The 23,250-nt window shown below is 41.8% G+C and overlaps 1 protein-coding gene across 1 annotated transcript in view; it reads right to left on the bottom strand.

Moving 5' to 3' along the window:
• LOC126355799 (facilitated trehalose transporter Tret1-like) overlaps window positions 1–22,193 on the bottom strand; it is a 97,829-nt gene extending 75,636 nt beyond the window's left edge. Inside the window, exon 1 of the mRNA XM_050006220.1 lies at window positions 21,929–22,193. Within this exon, the coding sequence (XP_049862177.1) occupies window positions 21,929–22,058 (130 nt within the window). The 5' untranslated portion in view covers window positions 22,059–22,193. The remainder of the gene's footprint in view (window positions 1–21,928) is intronic.
• Between the last annotated feature and the right edge of the window lie 1,057 nt (window positions 22,194–23,250).

Here is a 23,250-nt window from a genome sequence, read left to right as displayed (position 1 = left end):
ACCTCTGCTGTTCCTGATCTATAAAAATGACCTGGGTGACAATCTGAGCAGTTCTCACAGGTTGTTCGCAGATGATGCTGTAATTTACCGTGTAGTAAGGTCATCCGAAGACCAGTATCAATTGCAAAGTGGTTTAGAAAAGATTGCTGTATGATGTGGCAGGTGGCAGTCGACGCTACATAACGAAAAGTGTGAGGTGATCCACGTGAGTTCCTAAAGAAATCCGTTGGAATTCGATTACTCGATAAATAGTACAATTCTCGAGGCTGTCAGTTCAACTAAGTACCTGGGTGTTAAAATTACGAACAACTTCAGTTGGAAAGCCCACATAGATAATACTGTGGGTAAGGTTAGCCAAAGGTTGCGTTTCATTGGCAGGACACTTAGAAGATGCAACAAGTCCACTAAAGAGACAGCTTACACTACACTCGTTCGTCCTCTGTTAGAATATTGCTGCGCGGTGTGGGATCCTCACCAGGTGGGATTGCCCGGGACATCGAAAGGGTGCAAAAAAGGGCAGCTCGTTTTGTATTATCACGTAATAGGGGAGAGAGTGTGGCAGATATGATACGCGAGTTGGGATGGAAGTCATTAAAGCAAAGACGGTTTTCCTCGCGCCGAGATCTATTTACGAAATTTCAATCGCCAACTTTCTCTTCCGAATGCGAAATTATTTTGTTGAGCCCAACCTACATAGGTAGGAATGATAATCAAAATAAAATAAGAAAAATCAGGGCTCGATCTGAAAGGTTTAGGTGTTCGTTTTCCCCGCGCGCTGTTCGGGAGTGGAATGGTAGAGAGATAGTATGATCGTGGTTCGCTGAACCCTCTGCCAAGCACTTAAATGTGAATTGCAGAGTAATCATGTAGATGTAGATGTAGATGTAGATTGGCCGCCGTGGTGCAGGTCTTATTATCTTCGACGCCGTGTTGGGCGACCTGCGCAACAGATGGAGACGAAATTATGATGAAGGCAACACAACACCCACTCCCTGAGCGAAGAAAATCTCCGACCGAGCTGGGAATCGAACCCGGACCCCTTAGGACGACAGGCCGTCACGACGAGCTTTCAGTTGTCTTTTTTTTAAATTTGTATGGGGCCGGGATTCGAACCCAGTACTCCTACTCGCTACGCAGATATGCTAACCACTTTTTTTTAGGGTTCGAACCTGGATCTGCTGCTTAATAGGCAGATGCGCTAACCAATGTGCCATCTTTTTCTTCTTTTTTTACTTTTTTAATAATTTCTTTTATTTTTAAGTCCCTTAGGAAAATGGAGCAACAAAAAAAAACTAAGTGCCACCGCCACTTTTCATCCTATAACCAAAAAAATCTGGTCCACTTCAGCGTTGACATATTGGGGCGGACTGCTGTTGATAATAGAAGCTGGACTGGACAAAAAATCAACCCATATTCGTAGGACCTGACGACATAGAAAAAGTGTTAGGCAACGGAAATTGGTGGAGAGGTTCGAAATTTTGAGAAAAATACAGGGGAAAAATGGTTAATATACAATATGTACAAGAGCTCAGAGGGAACATTAAAAACTGGAAGAATAAGTACGAGGGCCTGGATTAAAAATGGTGGACAGGGATGTAGTCTTAGCCCCTATTGTCCAGTCTACACATCTAGAAAGCAATGACAGTAATAAAAGTTCATAAGTGGGATTAAAATTCAGGGTGAAAGGATATCAGTGATAAGATTCAATGATGACATTGCTATCCTGAGTGAAAGTGAAGGAGAATTACATGCTATGTTGAATAGAATGAACAGTCTAATGAGTATGGAGTATGGACGGAGAGTAAATAGAAGAAAGGCGAAACTGCAGAGAAGTAGCAGAAATGAGAACAGCGAGAAAGTTGACATCAGAATTGAGTATCAAGAAGTAGACGAAGTTAAGGAATTCTGTTAAGTAGGCGGCAACATGACAGACAGAGCAAGGAGTACATAAAAAAGCAAACCAGCACTGGAAAGAGAAGTCAACTAGCATCAAACATAGGGTTTAATCTGAGGAAGAAATTTCTGACAATGTACGTTTGGAGCACAGTATTGTATGGTAGTGAAATATGGACTGCGAAAAAACCGGAACAGAAGAGAATCGAAGTATTTGAAATATAGTGCTAAGGTAGACTGTTGAAAATTAGATGGACAGTTAAGGCAACCGATGAGGGGGTTCTCTGCCGAATAGGCGAGGAAAGGAGTATATGGAACACATGGACAATAAGAAGGAACAGGATGATAGGACATCTGTTAAGACATCACAGAATAACTTTAGTGGTAGTATAACGAGCTATAGAAGCTTAGAACTGTAGAGGAAGACAGATATTGGAATACATCCAGCAAATAATTGAGGATGTAGACTGCAGTTGCTATACTGAAATGAAAACAATGGGACAGGAGAGGATTTCGTGGAGGGATGCATCAAAATAGTCAGAAGACTGATGACTGAACAAAAAAACTGTCGGACATTGTGATTCAAACACCATTCTAAACGATGATACATTCTATAGCCATCCTCATATGGAACCAGTGAGGAACTTTCACACTGTGTCGATACGATATGCAATACGACATGTTGCAATAAAGGCCGCATGACACGATGCTTATCAGTGGGATGTTTGTGTTCCCACTGGAATGATACAATATCTTATAAGAGATGTGATGCGACTGTCCATACGTCAAGTAAAAAGACAGCACAAATCATACTCTTGTTTCAATTTCAGTTGCAATTGTGAGCTGTTCTGAAGAGGACATTATTGTGCTTTATCATTATTTCATTATCAAAAGACAGAAAACTGAAGGAAATACTAGGTGAACACATACAATGCTGTACTCAGGGAGTTACAAAATGAATCTGACAAACTTAGAGGAGTTGTGGAGGTTGCCTTAAGAAACAAATTGAGGGTAGGAACCCACGTCTGGAACGTCATCCAACGACGCTATGAAACATCGAAGTTGTAGGCGCCAGCGCCTGCAGCTAGGCCACCCCTTCGCTCTCTAACGTGACTTTGTACACTGACGGGCTGTAGGTGGAATGTATCGCAGTGGTGTTATTCAGTGATCACGGCTGATCGGCACGATCGCCAATGGACAAGACAGAGCTAGCTAGCTGTTGTGTAAACAGGCCTTGCCTCCTACAAACGCACGCTCCGTCGCCTCAATAGATGCCAGTTTTGGATACAGGTTTCCAGCTGCAGTTTATTTTTCTCCTGGAGTTCTCTAAAATCTCTAGTTTTTTTCGGTATACAGGAGGAAAATAAACTGCAGATGGAAACCAGTGTCTGAAACTGTCATCCACCGAGACAAAGGAGGGTCGCGTTCATAGGATACGAGTCCTGTGAACACAGCAGGTAGCTCCATATTCTGCACTGCCGCTCGTGGCAATCGAAAACAGTCAATGAACCGCAAATAACATTGAGAGATCTTCCGCGTATTGTTCGTCAGTTTTGTAACAACACGTATATCGGACGTAGATCAGCTGTGGTTTCTCGTGAGGTCTCTCAGCATGAAAAATTCCACGCTTCCACTTTTTGAAGCAACTAGTATCAGCTGCGCTGACAAAGTAGGACACAAATTTTCTACTTTCTATCTCTCGTGTTGAGCTCCTACTCATTAAAATAATGTAAGTTGGTGGAAGAGCGTGAATCACGTTAAAAGAATGCCACCATGAAAGTTATTTTCTTTTGTGACAATACCTAGTGTGCTACTTCATTCAGTGTGGTACGAGTATAAATAACGGTTACAAATTAATAAACTTATGACGATATATCCTCAACAGTTCAGTTTTCCAAAATATGTAATTCACCGTGATGAGTATTCAGAGGTTGAAAAATGGTTCAAATGGGTCTGAGCACTGTGGGACTCAACTGCTGTGGTCATCAGTCCCCTAGAACTTAGAACTAATTAAACCTAACTAACCTAAGGACATCACACACATCCATGCCCGAAGCAGGATTAGAACCTGCGACCGTAGCAGTCGCACGACTCCGGACTGGGCGCCTAGAACCGCGAGACCACCGCGGCCGGCAGTATTCAGAGGAAATGTTGCTGGATTTGTGTGATAGTTCATCATTAATTGTGTTAATGGTGCTGCAGGGGGTGGTGAACTCTGCGCTTGGGTAGTAATGCATTTGGAGAACTGGAAGAAGCCCATGCTGATGAGATATATCCCTACGTGTCCGCCTCGGTATCGTCCAGCTGCTCATTCAGGAATAACAGGAATTCAGTATTATGCTAAGAGAGACATTCTCCTGGGCTTGCATGGGACATGTGGCAGTAATCGATGACACGCTGCCAGCTGAAAACCACCTTCATGTTGATGTCTTCCCCGACGACGACGTCACCTTCAATCTCTCGTAGCCAGAACTGTGCAACAGTGGTTTCAGAAGCATTATAGTGAACACACATCGATGTCTCGGCGACCAGTTCCTCCTGATGTAACTCCTATGGAACCCATCTGTGTCGCTATTCTACGCCATCAACGCGTGCACAAATCAGCGCCCCGTTACTTACATGAGGTGAGCGTAGACGTCTAATGTCACATACCTCCATAAACGTATGAACAAACTATTGGATCCCTGAAACGCGGAATCAGTAATGTATTTCGTTCCAAAGGCGGACAAACCAGCTGTTAAGCAGGTGGTCTTAATGTTTTGGCTCATCAGTGTACATCTTACAATAACATGGTGTTAAAAGGAATCTGTCAAACTTCGATAACATGATAAATCAATCAAAACCAAAGGCAGTAAATTCGACTGAAGACCTAGTAATTACTGTTACGACCGACTTAAATTGGATAAAACACATAGAAAATGTTGTGGGGAAGGTGAATCAAAAAGTGCGTTTTACTGTCAGAACACAAAGGCGATGCAACAGATCTGCTAAAGAGACTGCCAAAAAACTGTTGTCCGCCCTCTTTTGGATTACTGCTGCGCGGTGTGGGATCCTTACTACATAAGATTAACGGAGTATATCGAGAAAGCTAAAAGAGGATCAGCACGTTTCCTATCATCGAGAAATACGGGAGGTAGTGTCACGAATATGATACAGGATTTGGGGTGGACATCATTAAAACAAAGGCGTTTCTCGTTGCAGAGGGATCTTCTCAAAAAATTTCATTTACCAACTTGCTCCTCCGAATGCAAAATATTTTGTTGACGTCGACCTCCATAGGGAGAAATGATCATTATCATAAAACAAGGGAAATCAGAGCTCGCACGGCAATGTATAGGTGTTTGTTTCTTCCCCATGTTGTTCGAGAGTATAGCATCATTGGCCGGGATGCACCATGCGGGAAGTTCGGCCGCCACGTGCAAGTCTTATTGCAGCTGACGCCACATTGGGCGACTTGTGCGCCGGTGACGAGAACGAAATGATGCTGCGGACAACACAACACCCAGTCCCCGGGCGGAGAAAATCTCCAACCCGGGCGGGAATCGAACCCGGGCCGCAGCCGGCCGCGGTGGCCAAGCGGTTAAAGGCGCTACAGTCTGGAACCGCGCAGCCGCTACGGTCGCAGGTTCGAATCCTGCCTCGGGCATGGATGTATGTGATGTCCTTAAGTTATTTAGGTTTAATAAGTTCTAAGTTCTAGGCGACTGATGACCTCAGACGTTAAGTCGCACAGTGCTCAGAGCCATTTGAACCATTTCTGAACCCCGGCCGCTTGCATGAGAGGTGAGCATGTTACCACCTTTTTTTCCCTTTTTTTCATTTTGTTGTATATAGTACGTTGCGTTTGGTCTGGGTGGACGTCACAAGACATTCGTTCAAGTTGATCGTTGATTCCTTGACTCAGTTTTTTTTAAATTTTTTTTTATTCCAGAGACCACGCAACCCTCTGACCGAACACGCTGAGCTACCGTACCGGCACCAAGCACTTAAGTGTGATTTGCAGAGTGCCTATGTAGATGTAGATAAAAATGTAGATTAGGCTTAATCAATAACCTCAGTCAAACAGAAGTTTAATGAATGTTTTTGTGCTCATATGTAGGACGTCATGCTTTTTATTGTTGAAGGTCAGCTGTCAGTTTTCGCACCGTACTGAAGTCTTGTCTTAATTAGTTTTCAATCCGCATCTGATGACTTTACGAGACAGTACACGACAGTATTAAATGGCTCTGAGCACTATGGGACTTAACTTCTGAGGTCATCAGTCCCCTAGAACTTAGAACTACTTGAACCTAACTAACCTAAGGACACCACACACATCCATGCCCGAGGCAGGATTCGAATCTGCGACCGTAGCGGTCGCGCGGTTCCAGACTGTAGCGCCTAGAACCGCTAGGCCACTCCGGCCGGCACACGAAAGCATCAGCTGCGAACAATCTTTTTCAGGGCTGCTGAGATAGCCTCCCAAATTCGTTTACACTGACCACTAATGATAATTTGCATTACATTGTTCTACCTAAAATTCAGCTTACGCCATTTCAACAACCAGCTCCGCCACATTTCCACAAACGATCGCAAAGCATATTGCAATGTTCCACCGAGACTAGAATTCGGATCGCTAGAGTCGAAGTCCAGAGTGCTAACAATTACAGCATGCAACTGCACACTGCTCCGCCCTTAAATTAAGTACCTACATGACGCTCATCAGATGCGACTTTAGTACATGCAGTATAGAAGAAGAATAGCACATGGCCTGTAGCACTTTCTCAGGGAAGCACAGACATCAGTTCGGTTTCATTAGGTGACTTCTTGGCAATTGTTACGAACTGTGACCTTTTTGACAGAAAATCATAAATCCAGTTGCACAACTGAGACGGTACTCAATGGACACGCAGTTTGATTACAAGCCGCTTTTCAGGAACTGTGTCGAAAGCCTTCTATATATCTACAAATCCATTCGTATTATAAAAATAGATTTACGTGTGAATGTATGTATGTTCCTCAACTCCTCCTAAACTTGACCGATTTCAAACAAACTTGGTACATACATTACTTGCTGTCTGAGAACAGCCGCTATGGACGCAAGAAAACACGCACCTGTCAAAGGGATGGCGTTTGGGTGGAAAAGTAGAGTAGCTCACGACACACAAACAGCAGACAATATTCATCCAGTGTTTGAGAATGAGGGCACTTTGAGGATTGCAACGAACTTTGGACATTATTTCAAACCTTTACAAAACTTTTTCTCACTGATAAAAGCAGGAAAAAGTTTATTGCTCACTACATTTTCCCTTTTCATGAAGTAAAACGGTGACATCAGGCATGTCGATGTAATTTATTACTTCTTTACTACTATCTGCATTCCCGAAAAATTTTACAGACAGCATTCACATACACCACAGAATGTACCAGCAAAATTGTATCATTGTGTGACTCATGCCTCAGGATACAGAACTTTAGAAACACACAGAAGCGTGAAAAACTGCCAAACCATGGAAGACGTTCAAATTTATCCCATCTTTGCTACTATCTCTTGTTGCAACACATTTCGCAGACAATATCCGTATATGTCGCAGAATGTACCTACAAAAATACATTATTGCACGACACATAGCTGAGGTGATATGACGTTATATATTGAGATGCGTAAAAAATTGCTGCAACATGAATGCCATTTAACTTATTACTTCTTTACTACTGATCTATTCGCAACACATTTCACAGAGGATATTCACGTATAGTACTGGACGTACCTGCAAAATTACATCATTGTCAACACATAGTTCATAATATATGGCGACATAAAAATTGAGCTGCGTAAGAATTTAAATGCAGGGCGAATTTCGATACAAAAAGATCCTTCTAAATCCCTGGATCGATTCAGAATAAACTTGGGAAAAACATTACTTACTGTTTGGAAAAAATTACTTTGAGAGTGTCCGCCTGCTTAGCTGGGTAGTAACGTGCACGCCACCCCATGCAAGCGGGCCCAGGTTCGATTCACAGCCGGACTGGAGATTTTCTCGGCTCGGTGAGTGGGTATTGTGTTGTCCTTATCATCATTTCATCCTCGTCACCGGCGCGCAAGTTGCCCAATGTGGCGTCGAATTAAATAAGACTTGCACTTGGCGGCCGAACTTCCCGAATAGGATCTCCCAGCAAACGATGCCATATGCTCATTTCATTTTTTACTGTGAGAATCATAACCAGCAACACCCTGTCGAAGTGGGGGTGATAACTTGGAGAGAGAATGGGGGAGAAGGTAATGGACAGAGCGAGAGGGGAAAAGACGACATGGGCACAGTAGGGGCAAGGAGATGGAAAAGGGGTAGGGGATGTAGGCAGAGAAAGGGAAGAGGAGATGATGGAAAGAGAGGAGGGAGAAAGAGCTGGACAGAGAAAGGAAAGAGGAGCAGAGGCGCAGGAACAGGGGGAAGAAGATGTGGGCAGAGTGAGGGAGAGGCAGTGATGGACACAGCATGGGAAGTGCAGGGTATGGACAGGAAGATTAGAGTGGTGGAAATGAACAGTAGGAAAGGAAGAGATGGACTGGGAGAGGGATAGGAGGAGATGGACAGAGCGAGTGGGAGTAGGATGAGATTAACAGTAACAATAGGGAGGAGATTATGGACAGGGAAAAGGGGTGGATGGGGTGGACAGAAGGAGAGGAGGAAATTGACAGGGAGAGGGGGGAGGAGCATGTGAACAGAGGGATGGACAAGAGGAGGGGTGTAGGAGGTAACAGAGAGAGGGGGGGGGGAGAATATGGACAGAGGTAATATAGGAGATGGACAGAGATAGAGGGCGGAGGATATGGACAGAGGAAGGGGAGAGGAGATGGATAAAAAGGTATTGGAATATGAGATGGAATTAGAGGGTGAGGAAGAGATGGGCAGGGGGGGAAGAAGTAGATGGACAGAGGGAGAAGTTAAGTAGGAGATGTGTCTCAGAGCTGGATAGTGACAGATGGTGACGCGAGACTGGATGGGCAATTAGTTTATGTATCAGCCGATAGAGGACAATATTGAATAGGGGACTGATTTAGTTTCGATTGTGCCCACTAGAGTGCACTAAAGTAATAGAATGTTTTTCATAAACTGTTCTAGTATTCTCATAAAGTGTTATTATGTATTTTTGTGCATGTAAAATGTTATAGATGTGTTTTAGCAGTATGAATGCTGCGTAAGTGTGGTTTAAGGTTAATATGAAGATAATTGTTCAACGAGTTATGTAGTGGGATTTAGTGCGGGAACATTTCGAAGAAGTATGGATGTGGACAAAGGGGATTTTTGTAGAATAGATTTGTAAAGTATGTTTATGGTAAAGGGAAAGTTAATTCAGGTATAAATTACAATAGTAAATAGTAACAATGGTAAATTTCGAAGAAGTATGTATGTGGACAAAGGGGATTTTGGTAGAATAGATTTGTAAAGTATGTTTATGGTAAAGGGAAAGTTAATTCAGGTATAAATAACAGTAGTAAATAACTTAATGCATAAACAAAACTTCAGCATATTAGATAATTACGTCGGCAAAAGGTGCAGTCGTTAGGTTTACTATTTTGCGATTGGTTATTGATGAAAAGCGCGAACGGACGCGGGAGAATGTTGTTTTGCTATTGGCTGTTGAGTAAACTGACCAACGGTAAAGCAATATTCTTCGCGCGCCTTTCTCTGCTGGTAGAGAAGACTTGGAGCATTCTAGAGAGGAGTCGGAGCCTAGCCATGAAACAGTTCGGACGTGTATAGTAGTAGTTCCGATGGAAATGATAAGTTGCCGGATCTAGCAGAGTCTCATACATCAAAAGTGTGGTAAAGTGACGGCATAATTATTCCGATGGGTGTGTAGAAATGTCGGAATTTTTAAGTGAATTTTGTGACGAGAAAAGACATATATTCCGCGTGGTGTATTGAGCAAAAAACTGTGGCTAAAAACTGTGACTGCATTAGGTACCAACAGACTTAATATTTGGCAAGCATTCTCAACCAAAAACAATCCGTATTTATGCAGCTATTACGTTTTCGGGAAATGCAACAGCATAAACTTGCTAACGTGAGTGAAAGGGATTGTGAGTGACTGTGTTGAAACTAGCACGGGCTTGGCAGTGATACTTGTTCACCTGAGTTTCAGAATATATTAATTGAGGACAAAATTTCCAACCTATCATTTGTGTGAAAGCTTTCTCCCGAAACGTAGATTAGTGACTTTAATTGAAGCCTGGTTCACATCGAAGTACGGTAAGTTTCACTCGGCTTCCCTACTGATGATATGCTGAGACAGTGTTCACAGGTAGGTGCAGGTCTGGCGCAAAGTGACGGAAGGAACCGCGCCGCCGCAATTATCGCTAAACTACTAATTTCATTCCCATGCATCTTATCACATTAAATTACTCCATCCTCTTGTTGCACAGGAAAATAGTTGTTCATACGCTTCCGATAAAAATTTATTCATGCGACGTCCAGTGATCTGACTTGCGATGGTATTACGTTCAACATCTCCGTACGCCCACTCATTTTTAACTGAATGCTGCTAGGTTCTTTGAAAAGATTGCGGCTTGTTTCCTGAGCCATTCTGTCCAATCAGAGCTTCTGTTCCTCCTGCACTGGCGTCAACTGGTACATAGAACATTCTACCCTAATCTTCGTCCGCCCCTAGTAGCTGAGTGGTCAGCGCGACGGAGTGTCATACCTTACGGCCTGGGTTCGATTCCCGACTGGGTCGGAGATTTTCTCCGCTCAGGGACAGGGTGCTGTGTTGTCTTTATCATCATCAGTTCATCCCCATCGACGCGCAAGTCGCCGAAGCGGCGTCACCTCGAAAGACTTGCACCAGGCGAACGGTCTACCCGACGAGAGGTCCTAGCCATACGGCATTTCCATTACCCTAATCTTCAATCTTTGGTCGTTTACTGCGATATTCCAGATGAAGAAGACCGAGAGGACTTACAGAGCTGCTCCAATGAAGCCTCATGGCTTTATCATTAGCAAATTTATGTCCAATTTCTTACAAAGTTTTCGGTGTTTTCCACAAATTGGGAAAATTTTATCGTACTTGACCTACAGCGAATTATACACCTACTATGAAGCGTTCCATTGATGATGAGTGGTTTGAAAGTCTACTCGTGCCACAGATATGCTACCGAAAACCACGTGTTACCTGTTACCAAACTCTACAGCAAAGAAATGTCACTGTTTCTGTAATCATAACTGGAATTCCCTCGAAGTAAGGATTCGAAATTCTCGGTAGACCTCCAGATGAAAAGCGGTATCTTACTGAAACCAATGATATTATCTGTTCGGTACTGATAGCACTTAACATTTAAGGGATCTCATAACGCACAGGCCTGTGCAAACAACCAGTGGCAGATAAAACTTCGGAATTTCATCGTCCACTTCACAATTATCTCAGTAGTTTTCTTTTTTACTTTTATCTCCGGCATGAGACATGTAATATCATTGTGATTTCGCACTCCACACAACTGCCGTTAGGTAACACTTTTAGTGCTCTTTTATTGCTCTTTCGGCATTTCCATCACAGTTCATGTATTAAATTTTATTCATTTATGCACTTTTGCTGGTAACCCAACGACGACGAGGCTTCTAATCGCACAAAGCAATAATTCTTATCAAAAGTTAAATCATTAACTTTTTAGGACGAAACATAGTTTCATAAGGAAGGATTTGCTTTCTCGCTGTGATAAAAAATATGCTTACTTAAACTGAATGTGATGTTTAGACACTGATGAAAGTAATGAAATGAAATCTTGATTAATACTTTGAAGTAAGATTAATACCATCACACTACAGCAACACACCAGAAATTGTAGAAAAATGACGCTCAGCAGAATCGATTGTGTTCGTGCAGTTACGGTCGCTGTAGTTCTAGTATGAAGCTCTAAATATACCGAAAGACAACCAACGTTGGCCTCTGTTAAAGCTTAGAACACCGTCACCGTGATCATTAGCGCACGCCAGTGCGATGTTGGCCCAGGTCACGTGTCATGCTGGAATCCGGCCTGGGGACGTCCTAACACCAGAATCGATGTAATGTTGGGTATCTTTGGCAACACCTAAAGTTATATTTATCCCTCGATAATACGAGAACAAAAGTATCAATTTCAACAGTATCGCAAGGCACTGATCGCTTTTTTGTATATTTTCAAGCTTCCTTTAACGAAAAAGGCCTTTTGATCTTTCAAGACTTATTTAGCACACAATTTGAAAAATGAAAGTTATGCTATACTTTCACTAGAGAACTTGAGTATAAAGTCAAAAACAGACGTAAACAGTAACAAACAAATATTCCAAACACAAATAAAAATATATGCCTTGAAGTAAATGTCATGCTATTCATACATTTATCATTACTACAAGCGAAAAGTCTACTGTGCTAGGCCGATGAATACCTATACTTATATTTTCCACATACAATGTTCAGAAATCCCACAAACAGAAATACATTTGAAAATATTTGATTACAATCACAAAGCCAAAAGCAGGTGATACTGCAGTCCTAGTGTTGATATTTGACAGGGACTATGTAACAAACGGCAGTTTTTCTTATAGTTTCATTAGGAATCAAAAGATGATTGTTGATCGAAATGGTGTACAGTGTTAAGACTGTAATGGATAATATACAAGTAAACTTACTGTCAACTCAATTCCCTGGGCCGTTTATTGCTGATACAAATTGCAATAAAAAGCATGGTCTAAATCGTGAAGCTTCCGAACCTCTTACTGCACAATAAGTGAATAGTAGCTTCCGACACGAAAAGGAAGAAACACAGAGATCAGATCTATTTTAGAAAACGAATTCGCTTGTGCTCAGTACTTGTGTCCCACATCCTGTCGAAATACTTGAGCTCCCCGTTAACTCTGTTGCCATGTTGCAGCTAATGAAGCAGGTGCATATAGAAAGAGTGATTCCAGGTTCCCAGTCCTTTAACAACTCTGACCATTACCAAGGCTCTTGAAAAATGCAGTTCTATTAAGATAGCGACGTCTTCCCTTACCTTACAGGGTGGTGAGAGAAAAGAGATCAGGCCATTCGTTACTCTAAGCTGACTAAATCCATTAATATCCATGACGACGCTGTGCAGGTGCGGGACAAAGGTAGTGTGCCGTCCCAGTGACAGTTACGTCGTAAAGATATTAAAAAAATGCCTGCAACGAGAAGTGTATCTCGCGACGAAATAAATGTACACTAACCTTATGTGTTTCACCTACCGCATAGACGGCGTAAAATTTTCCTATTTCATAGTAAATATTATATTTAATCTTAGTGTCAAGGAGTAAACTCTTTAAATGTAATAACGTCTGTTCTATTAATAAGGGAGAAGAACGGTCCCAGAATGTTCTGCTGTTCCTCTCTCTTGGCTTGTTTCTAGTAACATGAGGCAGACATCTTGTGCCATGAAACTGTTAACCTTGTTAATAAAGTGCGTTGAAGTTTATATGTGAGTTATTTCGATGTACAGGGAGCCCTCTGGCATGCTCCATGAATTGAATTACTTTTTCTTAAAACGTTTACAGCTCCACAATTTTAGCGGCCGCATCTTCAACTGACGCCATTACGCGCCGACCTACAAAGCTAAATCATAGCGGAGCGCAGGGATAACCCGCTTTAACATTTAACAAACATTTTTTCACAGCAATGAGCCGCAGCGGAGAGCAACATTAGTTTTTAGATTTTACTTTTCAGCTTACGCTGAGAGCCAGGATTCGACGACCACAGCCCGGATATGATGGTAAGAGGAATATTCTTCGAGTGTTTTGTGGGTCCACAATAATTTCAATATTTGAGTCCACGCTCTTAAAGTACAAATAAGCCGAGGCTAATTATAATACTGTTATATTTTCATTCTCAAGTAATATTCTTGGCAGTAGGTCAGTCCATTATGTTTGATGATTTTACTGCTCAGTTGTGAGTTACCTAAAAGTAAAACCAATTTTGAAATAATTTTCTAAAATAATAAAATAACTCAAAAGTAAAAAATCATAGTCTAAATTTCTTTGAATGATGGATTTGAACTAAAAATCATTTAACAATTTTTGCATATTGGACCGCACAATTACATTCACGCGTGCTTCTAGACACAACAAATGAGAAAAATACAAATAAATAAGCAAATATACTCCACATGAAGAGCCACTTGATTTGGCGCCCAATGTGGGGTGAAGAACAGCCACTTCACTAGTGAGTTGTGTTTGTGCGAGTGTGTATGTGTTTTCTACATTAGAAAAAGGCCTTTTGGCCGAAAGCTCAGATGCATAGCACATGTATATTTTCGAAAGTTCAGATGTGCCTGTCTGTAATTCAGTTTCTCGTCAATCTCTTTCATAATATTGTCATTTTTCCATTACGGACTTTCCATTGTTTGAAGAAGAAAATTTATCGGGAAAATATTAATTCGGAATTTTACTTTCCCGTACAAAGTTCGGACGGGATAACTTTTTTAATCTCAAAAAACCGGAACTCATTTACTATATGGGTCGTTTGACATCCCCTTCCTTTTCCTGTCCATACAGCAACCTTCATGCCCTGCTCACATGGCTAGAAACGTCCGTGACGGGGTTTCTTGAGCTTAAGTATGCAATACCAAATCTTTCCTTGCCTCTATAAAGATCGGATTTCAATGTTGTCGACCCATTATAGTGTGTATTGTAAAACTATTAATGAAAACGACAACCACAAAAATGCTAAAATCTTTATTGTCTGCAAATAATTTAGATGTCGTAGCCCATTATCTGGAAGTTTGTAGAACGTCCATCATTAAAATACGTTCGACTTTTGTTATGCATGCTATCGTGCTATATTCCAGGCCCACATACTTTCACAGCATTAATTAGATGCTAGTCTGCTCTGTACACGCCTCTTCATGTCTGCATAATTACAGCAACCCGCTTCGACTTGAATCTGTTTGCTGTACTTATATCTTGGGCTTCCTCTACATTTTTTACCCCTCACAATTACCAAAGTGACTATTCCTTGATGCGTTAGGATGCGCCCTATATCAACAGATGTCTTCTAATTGTGCGATAAAGTACTGTTTCCCGAGCTGCATTCGCTATTCATTTCTTACGCGATAACTCCAGCTAATCTCTTCAGTATTCTTCAGACGTACCAGGTTTAAAAAGATTATTTTCTCTTCATGTCTGAACTGCTTGTCACTCACTTTTCACTCCAGACAACTAAGTTCAGAAAAGAGTACCTAACAGTTAAAATTTGTAATTGATTTCAACAAATGCCTTCTCCACACTCGCTTCCCCTGCTGTAGCCAGTCTGCATCTTATAACCTCTCTGATTCGGCCATCGTCACTTATTTTGCTCTCCAAATAAGCGAAATTCATCTACTGCTTTTAGTGTGCTGTAATAAACATCCGCCTGGATGGTGTTTTTAGGTTGTTTTTCATGTCAGACTATTTAACAACCAGGCTGGTGCACGATCCTCGTCTCAGTTATACGATTCGCAAACATTTAGAAAACTGTAGCTCACTTCGACATGAATAACGCATCACGCAAACATTTGGGGTACACAAATTCCGTTCCTAGGCGATAGGAAGGGCATACGGCCATCCCTCTAAATAACCATGTCTAATTCGTTAATAGCCAAGCCGACTCTGCGCCTATGAGGGGCAAAGGAACAAGAAAAGAAGAAGAAGAGATACAGCTGTATAACGGATCTTTCACGTTGGAATAAATTTATTTTATTTTTTGTTAGATGTTTTCGTTAAATAGCTGAATAAGATGTAATTAGGAATAATTTAATGAAGCAGAGTAGAAAAGATAAGGTCAAAGAGATGTTCATTGGGCGGACATTGTCGTAATTTAACGTCATTGCGTCGTTCGGTTGTTAAAACAAGTCCTTTGTGTCCCGTTCTGCTTTTCGGTTTCGCGCGTATCTGAAAGGAATTAATTATGGGACTAGAATAAACTTTTACATAATAGTTACGATTCGATGTTCCGACAAAAGGGGTTAACGTCAGTGTTAATTTGAATTGTGGACGACAGGATTAGCTTTGACAGATACGTGAAAACGGACGTAACGAAAGTTGTTCGCATATCATCCTTGAACGTGACTTTTTATCTAATTAACGACTGCGGGCTCATTAAAAGCTGTTATCTCATGATTAGGGTCAATCCCTCTTTCCTCCTAGACAGTGATCATCCATTAACTTTTACGTCATAAGAAAAAGGATTATTAATAAAAGTGATGTTAAATGACAATTACGTGTTAGTGGAACCGGCGTAATATCTCTGAAATGACACTGATATATAATTTGTGTTAAATACTGAACTGAAATAGGAAGTAAATTGAAATTAGTGAACATTTGATACTGAGAGTATAGAAGCAGATGCGCTTAAGGTTTCTCTTCTCTAAAATGGCAAAATAGGGACGAACTTTAACTCAACAGTCGACATTATGCATTGCAAAGACATTAGCATTTGATACTTATTTTGACAACTCGCTGTTAAACAAATGACCATTGAGTCTCTGTACGAGTAATAAAATTAAATCTAAAAACATAATTGATAACGGCAAACTCCGCTTTAACAAACTGTATTGCGTGTCGTCATCGATCAATAACTGCTCAACCCTGGAGAGTTGTGTGGTGAAATTAGAAGTCGGGCATATAAAACAAACTTAAAAATCCATTCAAGCTACAGTGGAGTCGGCACAACACGAAGTGGGCAGTTATAGCTGATAGAATGGAACCTAAACAAATACTCACAGAAAGTGTTAATCTAAGGCAAATTATTAAATTTAAAGTTGATTTTCATAGATGCCACTCTGACTTCGACGTACTCCCAAATTCCGTTGACAACACCACGTGCAATTCTCCTGAGATCGTCTTGGCGCTCTTTTATGACGGCTGCCCTATTAGTAATCCGGACGATCAGTTCGTCTCTTATGTTGATGTTGTGTTTATAGACTTCGCCTTTCAACCACTCCAGCCCATCGAATATCTAAAGGTGTCAGTTCCGGGGACACTTGATGACCAATAATAGTGTCAGTTTCTGCTGATCCATCTTCCGGGGGAATCTTAGGCTCCGATGATGAGTCACCTGATGACTATAATGTGCAGGGGCCTTCGCATATCCTTGAGATAATCCCAGACAGAAAAAGTCAGAGCACTGAGGTTGGACCATCTTGGACGATACCTAACACTATCTACCACTCATATTTTGTAGTACAAACAGTTTTCCTTTCTCTATCGCTACTACACACACACTATATCTACTTGAAATATGTTACGAACAATAACATGACAGCAGTATTATGGAACATTTACTGTGGGCGAACATTATGAATTACCCTGAAGAAAATGAACCATTGACACACAGGCAGCACGGATTCAGAAAATTTAGTTCCTCCAAAACACAACTAGCTCTTTATTCTCAAGAAGCATTGAGTGCCATCGACAAGGAATGTCAAATTGACTCTGTATTTCTAGATTTACGGAAGGCTTTTGATACAGTTCCTCACAAGCGACTTCTAATCAAACTGCGTGCATACCGAGTATCGTTTGAGCTGTGCGACTGGATTGGTGATTCCTTTCGGGTAGACCACAGTTCATAATAAGCGATGAAAAGTCATCGAATAAAACAGAGATTATAATGAATCATCCTCCTCTAAAATCGCCTTTTTTATAGAGATAAATGATATCATGTATACTATCTGTTCTTGCATAGGTTAAAATTATCTCAGCTGTTTCACTAAAAGAATTCAAATGATTTTGTATACGATGTATTGTATTTCAGGCAAAAATGTGTTTAAAAAAAGTTAATGTGCTACAATCGATATGTACTAACAGTTAAAATTACCCTTCTTTTGAAAATAACTGAAATTACGAAAATATCTGGCATATTTGAAATTCATATTATTAATCGCACACTCTAATGCTAACTATGAAATTTGTTTCTGAATTTATTTATGAAAACTCTTTTGCTTTGTAAACTCTTTGCAAATTGTGAGTACCGCAGAATGTAAATGGTGGTGGGCATTACTCAGATGGAAGTAGATGTTTTTATAAGTTTATCACCAACAATGTAATTATTGGTTTTTTGAATGTGGATATTATAAAGTATGTGTGATTTAAAAGAATTGGGTGAAATAAAAAGATATCTATAGCAACAGGCCACTCTTCATCAGTTATTTCATCTTCAAGACCCCGCAACGTTAAGTCAAAATTTTCACCAGCGATAATCTACTCCTAGACACAACAAGATTTTGAGCCAGGAACAAAAACAACAACGAGATAATAAGATAAGAAAAAATAATAAGATAAGTTGGTAGTTGATGGATGGAGACTACCAACTTTGAGTTAATAGTTGACGGTTGAAGACAAACCATCGTTGTTATAGGTAGTCTGCGAAAACCAGTTCATAGATGTTGGCGACCGATGAATGATGTATACGATTGGAGTTACCCGCCTCAGCGTCAGTTAAGGCCTGAAGATGGTGTGCCGAAACACCGAAACTGGTAGCCATATAACAAATAACATCTTAAGGACCGCTATAGGTGTTCCATTTTATTACGGAAGTGATGTCTGGCGTTCCCCAAGGAAGTGTTTTATGCCCTCTGCTGCTCTTAATCTGCATAATCAACTTGGAAGATAGTCTGAGCAGCCATATTAGATTGCTTGCAGATGGTGCTGTCATTTTCCATCTAAGAAAGTCATCGGAAGATCGAAACCAGTTGTACAATGATACGGAATCTGTAGGATGCAAAAAGCGGCATTTGACCACAAGCAATGAAAAGTGTGAGGTTATCCACACTACTACTAAAAGGAATCCGTCAAATTTTTGCTGCAAAATGAGTCAGCTAAATACCGAGGAATTACAACTGCGAACAACTTAAATTGGAACGATCACATAGATAAGGTTGTGGGGGAAGGCAAACGGAATATTGTGGTTTATTGGCAGAATACTTGGAAGATGCAACTAAAGAGACTGCCTACATTACGCTTGTCCGTCCTCTGATGCAGTGCTGCTGCGCAGTATGGCATCCTTACCAGACTGAATTGAGGAGGACGTCGAAAACCTTCAAAGCAGGGCAGCTCGTTTTGTATTATAGCGATCTAGGCGAGAGAGTGTCACCTATACGATAGTGGCATTCAGGTGGTAACCATCGAAAGAAAGTGATTTTTCGTTCCAGCGAGATCTTTTCGGAAATTTCGGTCTGCAACGTTCTTCTCCAAATGTGAAAATATTTTGTTGGCACTACCTACATTGGGAGAAATGGTCATAAAAGAAATCGGAGCTCCCACGGAAAAATTTAAGTATTCATTTATTGCAGGCGCTGTTGAAGAGTGTAACGGTAAAGAAATAGTGTGAAAGTAGTTGGATGAACCCCCTGACAAGCACGTAAGTGTGAACTGCAGAGCAGGTGTGTAGCTTTTGATGTAGACATAAATGAGTAGCAAAATAATGATGTCCCATATTGCATGGCACATTCCTCAACCATGGGAGATGGGTGAATTCCGAGGCCAGTTAGATGAGTACTTTATCGAAAAAGTTACATTTAAAAAAATTGTACTATCACTAGGACACTAATTCACACTGAATTCAGTAGCGACTGGTAACCATAAATTAGCGATTATATCGCAAACGTCGTCCTGGCAGACGCATGTTTACTGGAACGTTTGCACTTCTGTTATCGCATACTTTCAAGCTTCTCAGATTCCTTTAGTTAGGATACACTGTGTGCATTGTGTGTTTAAGTCATGATGGGGGAAGGACATCTGTGATGGGATCCTCTGATCACATTGCCATTTCAGTGAAAGTGAAGAAATATTACAAGATGTGTTGAATGGAGTGATCAGTCTAACGAGCAAAGAACATGGATCGAAATTAAATCGAAAAACGACGGATGTAATGAGAAGTAGCAGAAATGAGAACAGCAAGAAACTTAACGTTATATCTACATCTACATCCATACTCCGCAAGCCACCTGACAGTGTGTGGCGGAGGGTAGTTTGAGTACCTCTATCGGTTCTCTCTTCTGTTCCAGTCTCTTATTGTTCGTGGAAAGAAAGATTGTCGGTATGCCTCTGCGTAGGCTCTAATCTCTCTGATTTTATCCTCATGATCTCTTCGCGAGATATGCGTTGGAGGGAGCAATATACTGCTTGACTCCTCGGTGAAGGTATGTTCTCGAAACTTTAACAAAAGCCCGTACCGAGCTACTGAGCGTCTCTCTTGAGCAGAGTCTTCCACTGGAGTTTATCTATCATATCCGTAACGCTTTCGCGATTACTAAATGATCCTGTAACGAAGCGCGCTGCTCTCCGTTGGATCTTCTCTATCTCTTCTATCAACCCTATCTGGTACGGATCCCACACCAGTAAGCAGTATTCAAGCAGTGAGCAAACAAGTGTATTGTAACCTACTTCCTGTGTTTTCGGATTGCATTTCCTTTGGATTCTTCCAATGAGTCTCAGTCTGGCATCTGCTTTACCGACGATTAATTTTATATGGTCATTCCATTTCAAATCACTCCTAATGCCTACTCTCAGATAATTTATGAAATTCACTGCTCCCAGTTGCTGACCTACTATATTGTAGCTAAATGATAAGGGATCTTTCTTTCAGTGTATTCGCAGCACATTACACTTGGCTACATTGAGATTCAATTGCCATTCCCTGCACCAAACGTCAATTCGCTGCATATCCTCCTGCATTTCAGTACAATTTTCCATTGTTGCAACCTCTCGATATACCACAGCACCATCCGCAAAAAGCCTCAGTGAACTTCCGATGTCATCCACAAGGTCATTTATGTATATTGTGAATAGCAACGGTCCTACGACACTCCCGTGCGCCACACCTGAAATCACTCTTACTTCGGAAGACTTCTCTCCATTGAGAATGACATGTTGCATTCTGTTATCTAGGAACTCTTCAATCCAATCACACGATTGGTCTGATAGTCCATATGCTCTTACTTTGTTCATTGAACGACTGTGGGGAACTGTATCGAACGCCTTGCGGAAGTCAAGAAACATAGCGTCTACCTGGGAACCCCCGTCTATGAACCTCTGAGTCTCGTGGACAAATAGCGCGAGCTGGGTTTCACATGATCGTCTTTTTCCAAACCCATGCTGATTCCTACAGAGTAGATTTCTAGTCTCCATAAAAGTCATTATACTCGAACGTAATACATGTTCCAAAATTCTACAACTGATCGACGTTAGAGATATAGGTCTATAGTTCTGCACATCTGTTCGGCGTCCCTTCTTGAAGACGGGGGTGACCTGTGCCCTTTTCCAATCCTTTGGAACGCTACGCTCTTCTAGAGACCTACGGTATAACTGGGCTCACGGAGTAGACGAAGGTAAGGATTTCTCCTACCTAGGCAGCAAAATAACCCGTGGTGGAAGGAGCGAGGAGGGCATAAAATGCTGACTAGCACTGGCAAAAAGAGCATTCCTGGCCACGAAAAATCTGTACAAACGTAAGGCTTCATTTGTGGAAGACATTTCAGAGAATGTACATTTGGAGCACAGCATGGTATGGTAGTGACGCGTTATGTTGGGCAATCGTAACGGAAGAGAATCGAAGCATTTGATATATGTTACAAACATTTGTCGAAAATCAAGTGGACTGATGAAGTAAGGAATGAGGGGCACCTCTGTAGAATTGGGGAGGAAAGGAATATATGGTAAATGGTGACTAGAAGATATGACGAGATGGTAGAGCATCTGTTAAGACATTGGGGAACAGCTTCCACGGTACCAGAAAGAGCAGTAGAGGGTAAAAAACGTAGGGGAAGGTAGAGGAAGACAGGGATTGGAATACATCCAGAAAATAATTGAGGACGTAGGTTGCACGTGATACTCTGAGATGAAGAAGGTAGCACTGAAGAGGAAGTCGTGGCGGGCCGCATCAAACCAATCAGAAGACTGACGATTCATAGAAGAGAAAGGCCGTGATACCTACTCCCCCTCCTCCCCCGCCCTCCCCCCCCCCCTCTTTCCTCCCTCGCTCTTACCCCACATCCTACTCCTTTTAAAAAAAAAAAAAGATTTTAACTCACCGGCTATGGCAGCGATGTACTGTTTCCTGACACCGCCGCGTCCTCCGCCGGCGCCACCATCGCCTTTCTTTTTTCCGGAAGGAGCTTCCGCCACCCTGAGGGGCGTCGCCGTGGCTTCTTCCGCAGACATTAGGCTGTAGCAGCGCGACGCTTGCTGGGTACTTGCGCACTGCTCCAACTAATTTCTGATCTCCATCTAAGGGCCCGGGCAGATAATTTCATCGTTCATCTGTATCACCTCTCATTGCATCATGCCCTTACATGGACGCCGGAGGTTGATACAGATAAAAATCCCCCGATAGCGCCAACGGTCCCGTGCCGCTAGTAACACAAACAAATGACACCGGCCGCAAACGTGGTGGCTGACGAGAACACATTATACTGCATGAAATGTGTACTCGAGATAAAAAGAATCGTGTCAGATAAATCGTGTCTGATTACGACCGGACAGATGGAAAACATCTCAAGTGGTACATGGCAACAAATTGCCGCTACATGTCGGTGCTTTTTAAATGCGGCCCGTTTTTGAAACTTTCTGCGGCAACCTACTTTAGCTCCACAGTCTCAATATGTCACATTTTCACCAAAAAGCAGCCTTGTGCAGAAGCTTGTTGTAACACGCCCGGGGGTACAAAAGGGTGGGGTGGTACCTTTAAACTGGTTGTCGTTTCTGCTTTTCGTGGCCGTTCTCCCTGTCCGCTCCACGTACCTGGTAATCCCGCGTCGGTCGTATTGTCCTGCTCCACACTGCTGCTGGCTTGCCTGAAATTATTTATCGAAATATGCAAGCGAATAAGGGGAGCCACTCAACGTTAAGTACAACACTGTTCTACGTCTGGTACGAACATCTACATTCAGAGACGATATGGAGATCACAGGTTCTACTGCTTACACTATAAGTCGTAAAAGTTTATTCCAACTGACAGTCTTCATGATTATCTGCCCACTTGGACGAGCGTACGCGTACCGAACACGGCCGGATGATTGTTGATGACGCGAAAACGCGACGATCAAACGCACGTTCTCGCGCTCGCTACAATTTTTACTGATTCACATTAGTTCATTCCGGGAGACCGAACACGGCGCTGATGATCGATGCTGTGCGACACGCAACGAGAGGATACATAAATACGGTATCGACGGCACTGCTAATTTTCAATTACTTCTTGACGCACTTTTCTCTTAACCATTTCCATATATCATCACTTTACTATAAAAGCACTTGTAGCAACACTTCAACTTCCATGCTAACAATTGTAATTATGTAATAGGCGTATTTAAACTGTTTTAGCATGTAATTATCTGAACTGTTTCTTATTTAA

The sequence above is a fragment of the Schistocerca gregaria genome, chromosome 3 (genome assembly GCF_023897955.1).
Source record: "Schistocerca gregaria isolate iqSchGreg1 chromosome 3, iqSchGreg1.2, whole genome shotgun sequence".
Lineage (NCBI taxonomy): Eukaryota > Metazoa > Arthropoda > Insecta > Orthoptera > Acrididae > Schistocerca > Schistocerca gregaria.
Note: the sequence above shows the minus strand (reverse complement) of the source record. Positions and strands in the feature narration are given on the sequence as shown.